General features: G+C 46.4%; 1 protein-coding gene across 5 annotated transcripts in view; it reads left to right on the top strand.

Annotated features, from left to right (window-relative positions):
• Srgap2 (SLIT-ROBO Rho GTPase activating protein 2) overlaps nt 1–5,338 on the top strand; it is a 225,990-nt gene that overhangs the window by 1,346 nt on the left and 219,306 nt on the right. For all 5 annotated transcript variants that reach the window (XM_013346755.1, XM_005348323.2, XM_026779645.1 and 2 more), the window contains exon 2: nt 514–1,138. In XM_013346755.1, the coding sequence (XP_013202209.1) occupies nt 1,072–1,138 (67 nt within the window). In that variant the 5' untranslated portion in view covers nt 514–1,071. The remainder of the gene's footprint in view (nt 1–513; nt 1,139–5,338) is intronic.

Here is a 5,338-nt window from a genome sequence, read left to right as displayed (position 1 = left end):
GATTACATTGTTATAGTGCGCTTTGCTGCCAGGAGAAGCTAGTTACCAAAAACAAAATAACTGGGAGGAGGGGAAGAAAAGTTGTGCCCGTCTGGTTTGTCCCCTCTGGTACTGATCCTGTGGACGTCTGGGAGGTGCCCCAGCAGGGGGTCACGGGCCGCGTCGCGGGCTCGGCGGGAGGGCCCCTCTTAGGTTAGCTGGGCTGGGGGAAGCACCGAGGTGCCGCAGTCCCCACCCGCATCTTTGCTTTCCCGCCGCAGTCCCCGCCCGGAGCACGCGCTGCCTGCCGCTCCCAAAGTGTTCTCTTTCTGCCTTAAAACAATCTGGAGGGAGCTTTTTTCCCCCTCCCTTCCTTCCTCGCCGTGTCGGGTCTTTGGGCCGAGCTGGCGGTGTTCGGCCGAGATGAATGAGCCAAAGCTGGACTCCGAGTGTCATCCCCGACCCCACCCCTGTTGCGATTAGGATCTGCCCTCGGACTGATCGCCCCCTCCCCCCTTTTTTATGCATTTACAGGCTAGTGAACCGGAGCAAACGACTTCCGATCCACTCCGCGCTGCAACGGCACCCTTTTGGGATTTGATTTGCAGCATCTCTGAGCTGGTACCACAAAAAAACCCGCGAAGCACGCCTAGCCCTCCCCTGGCACCCCCGAGACAAACCCACTCCCTCCCGGGGACACAGCTGGGCGCGTCCACACCCCCGCATCCCATACACCATGTTGTGCGGAAGGACTTCCACTCCCCGCCTGTGTCGTTGATGTCAGACCCCAGGCCAGCCTCAGGGCGCTGCAGTTCTCCTGGCTGAGGCTGCGGCTGTGGCTAGGGCTTTAGTACACAAGCCAGCCGCCGCCGCCGCCCCCCTCCCCGCCGGCCTCAGCGCCCACAGCCTGCATGTGTGTGCGGTAGCCGGCTGCCCATCCTGCCGCCCGTGTTACCCCGGAGCTCTGGAGATCACCGCGAGGGCTTTCTCTGCCCGTGGGAGAAGTGGCCTTGGAGGAATTGATTTCGGTGGTTGTATTTTTCTCGTGGATCTATCAAGTCACAATTCGAATTTGGAAGAAAGAAGGAAAACATGACGTCTCCAGCCAAATTCAAAAAGGATAAGGAGATCATCGCAGAGTACGATACTCAGGTCAAAGGTAAGGATTTTGAAAATTAGCATAGTGCATATGTTCTGCAGATCGGTGAGGCATGCGTTTCCATCCCAATTTTCAGGGCATTCGTTTCTTGGGTGGAGCAGGTGGCAAGTTGACCCCCAGAGGTGGTTTCATAGGTGGACCAGAGTCTTGGAATGTTCAACAGTGTCAGGGGCCACAGACACTGGAAATGGGCTTTAGGAGTATTTCTGTGGGGCTGGCCATTATTTTGTCAGTTCTTTCCCAAAGGCTGAGTGGGGGAGGGGCAGGAGAGTCTCCCAGAGAGAAAAAAGCTGCAATTCGCCTTTGGGTGGCTTGAGTCAGGCTTCCTTGAAGGACAGCTGAAATCTGACAGGTGTTTATTTCAAAGGTTGAAGAGAAGTCCAGACAGAAAGGCAACCTTGAGAAGGGTATACCATTTGGAGGAACCTGGGAGAGGCGGGGTTTTTCTGGTGTACATGAGGTTTGCCATGACACCGGATTCAGGAAGTCCTTAGCCATATTGGGTGCACCTTGTACTTGTCTGACCCATGGTCACCCTGCATACAATCAAAGATCACAGACTAAAAAGAAGACCATTCCAGCTGGCTTGCATCGGCAGCTAACCCTGAAGGAGTTGGATGGTTAGGGTTTGTCAGAGTAGTGCTGCAACTGTGCTGTCACCCTCTGCTCCATGCTTTTAAAGGACCGTTTCCCTTTCAGCAAAAACGTGAAGGGGTAAGACAGAAGGTAGATCTGGGGAAACCAAGTGTGTCTCCCCACGTAGTCCACTGCTTAAATTGGCTTCTCAAATCGGAGCCCATACCCAAATAGCTTTTCCTTAAACAGCGTTCCTCTTAAGAGGTGTCCATGCCTGTGAAGGAGCCCTAGCTTGTGTTTGTGCAAGGCACTACCCCTTCCTGACCCGTCACTGCAAAGAGCCATGTGGCTTCAACCCATTGAGACCTTAGCTGGGAAGTAGGGGAGGTGGATGGCCTTGAATGTTCCACCACTTGGTTGGAGCTCTGAGTTTTTCCTTTGTTTCAGAGTACAGAGGGAGGGGCCCCTCCTTCTTTCCCTGCACCAATGTTAGAAGACCTTTTCCTATCTTAGAGGACTTGGGAAAGGCCATGACTTCCCTTTAATGCTTGCCTTGGTCGTGGGTTAGAGGTAGAGTGTGAAATGGGTAGTCCTTTTATCTCTTGGAAGGTTGAAAGGTACTTTGAAATCATCATTGTATCTGCAGGATTTTTTAAAAAATATACATTATCAGTTTGGTCAATGCAGGAGGTGCCCTAAAGAGCCTTCAATCCACTTGACTGTAAATATTGGTCAGCTTTGTTACAAGGATGGGGTAGTTGAGTAACGATAGCTCCAGCTGGATTGGAATTGAGAGACGTGTGGTTTTGAGTTATAACTGAGGTCTTGGCTACTTGTCACTCACCATTCATAATCTCAGCCTGTTTTTGTAAACAATGCCCACTGGCCTCTATGTCCTGCCCAGATGCACTGTATTCTGCTCTTGCAATGCCCCCCTACAGTTTTAGACAGATATGTCATTGAAAAAAAATGTGTCCTATTCGTAACTCTTGCCATAGGGAGTGTTAATAACTTTGACTTTCCCAGGTGGTTCTACAGAAGCACACAATTTGACTAAGGCACCGTGATTTTTACGTTTTTTTCCCCTTGTTCTTTTTTAAGGTTTAGTGCTGACAGGTATCAGAATTTGCTGTTATTTTCTTAATTGGTAACAATTTCTTATGAGTGTCTCAAAATTAAATACTTTGTACATTTATAGATATTGTTCATTGAGATGATGTAATGCAGTTAGCTATTTGGAGTTTCTGTTCAACCCTGTCGCAGACTAGAGACTGTTTTATTTTGTGTCAATATTTTTCCATTGCCTCTACTCAGCAGTATAGAGCTTGGTAGGTGGTTGACCCTGATTTCTGTCTCAAAGAGGTGCCCCATGAGTGCTTTTGGAACTGATTTGGTTTAGTCCCTCAGTTGCAGCTGAGGAGAATGCAGAGAACTGAGGTTTGTTCAAGGTCACACAGCTAGGTGGTAGCAGATCTGAAGGTAGAAGTAGTTTTCTGACTTCGGTATCTTCATAGTGGAAATAGTATCTGATTGTGATGAAAAAAAATTAGGCAAAATTAGATGATGTATAATAGTAGTGATATGGTAACAGTTTACTTTGATGTTCATTATGCTCCATCACATCCCAAGGAGTGGTCGGGTGTAATTGTCACATCCCTCCAGGAAGTATTTTTGCCATTTGAGAACACGAGGAAACTGAGGTATGGGATGGTAAAAACCCTTTCAAGGTCACACAATCAAAAGCGGCAGCTTTAACTCCTTGTTTATTTGTTAACTGTTTATTGAGTGCTTAGTATGTGTTCTAGGCCTTTATACATGAGCGAAGAAGACAGAATTCTAGACCCTTACATTCTTACATTCTAGAACTGTACTTCTGGTGGGAGGCCATAGAATTTGAATTCAAAGAGATGACATTGGGGTTGGTGATGTGGCTTGCTACCCGCAGTTCTATCAGAATTAAGAATTTCAGCTTTTTAATAAATTGTATTTTATTTGTTTTGCTTTTTAGACACAAGATCTCAGTGTGTAGGCCAGGCTAGCCTGGAATTGACTAATAACTCAGGTTGGGCTTGAATTCACGGCAGTCTTCCTTAGGCAGCCTTGTGAGAGTGTTTGGGCATTCTGTGGAACTCACGGTGATGCCAGATTTACTTCTCTTACAGATGCCAAGATAAAAAATAATGTTATACAGAAATCAGTCTGGTATGGTGGTTAAAAGTGAAGGTATTGGAGGCAGAGAACCCAGGTTTCAATCTTTGATCTACTATGTTACATGCCTTGTCTGAGTCTCAGTTTCTTAATTGGAAAATTGGCAAAATAATGTACATTTCCTATTCCTGTGAGAAATAAAGAAGCTAGTTTGTAGATTTCATGTAGCAAGGGTCTGGCACCTGTAAGGACTCAATGTCTGGATAGTCTGCCTTCTTCAGAGAGCCTTCTTGCCAACTAGTCAGGCTGCACTCAGTGTTCACCTTCAAAGCACCAGCTGTTAAATGATAGGAAACCAGAATAGGAATGAAACAAGTTCTAGTTTAAGTTCCTTGGGGAGTAACAAAATGTGTCATGTGCCTGTCATTGAAATCCTTTGGCCGTGCATGGTGATTCTGCTTGTATTCCTAGCACTTGAGAGACTGAGGCAGGAGGATTGTTGAGAGTTTGAGGCCAGTCTGGAGTAAAGTGAGATCCTGTTTCAGAAACAAAATCAAACCAAACCAACAAAACAAAGCAAAACAGCCCCCCCCCCCCGCCAACAAACCAAAACAGGCCACCACCAATAAAAAAATCAAACTCCCATACTCTTTGAACATTAATTTCCTTTTATGTATGAGTAGGTAAACTGTCTGAAAATATTGTTGCATGTGTCTCTGATTTTTAGTCAAAATTATTTGAATCAAGTAGATTCTGAATAGACATTGAACTCTGCTATTATTTTTGCCTGCTTGCATGTGCTCTGGAGAGTTTCTAGGTCTCAGCACCAGTTCTACCCCGTGTGGAGCAATGGTCCCTTAGTCAGTCTGCTGTGTGGCAGCCTTCTTAAAAACCACCATTGTTTCTGCCTTGTGGGTGTTTAGATTCCTTTGAAAAGTTCATGTGTTTCAGTGTCCAGCTCACAAGCACTAATGTTCTTAGTCTTTTTACATGGCTTTTCTTTCTCTCCAAATTTATAAAGTCCTTTTATATACATGAATTTCTGGAAATTCTTGACAGCCTTGATGAGATTCATGATTAGAAACTGGTGCCTGTTAGCATCATTGCTGGCACTTGAGCACTGGGTGGTGGTGAAGAATGGTACATAGAATAGAGATGATTGTCTGGGTGAGACTTGGGTGACTTCATATTACTGCCCACAATGCCACTAGGTCCTTTCTTAATTAAGTGTTAAGGGTTCTCTTTCCTCTCTGTTATTTCAACTTTGTTCACCACTGAGCTAATAAGTAAAATAGTAAAATTATCATCATTTTTATGTTTTGAGACAGGGCCAGCTGACCTCTCTGCCTGCCTGCCTGCCTGCCTGCCTTCCTTCCTTCCTTCCTTCCCTCCTTCCCTCCTTCCCTCCTTCCCTCCTTCCTTCCCTCCTTCCTTCCTTCCTTCCTTCCCTCCTTCCTTCCTTCCTTCCCTCCTTCC

Source organism: Microtus ochrogaster, chromosome 6 (assembly GCF_000317375.1).
Source record: "Microtus ochrogaster isolate Prairie Vole_2 chromosome 6, MicOch1.0, whole genome shotgun sequence".
In the NCBI taxonomy this organism is placed as follows: Eukaryota; Metazoa; Chordata; class Mammalia; order Rodentia; family Cricetidae; genus Microtus; species Microtus ochrogaster.
The sequence above is the reverse complement of the archived record's forward strand: the minus strand, read 5'-3'. Positions and strand labels throughout refer to the sequence as shown.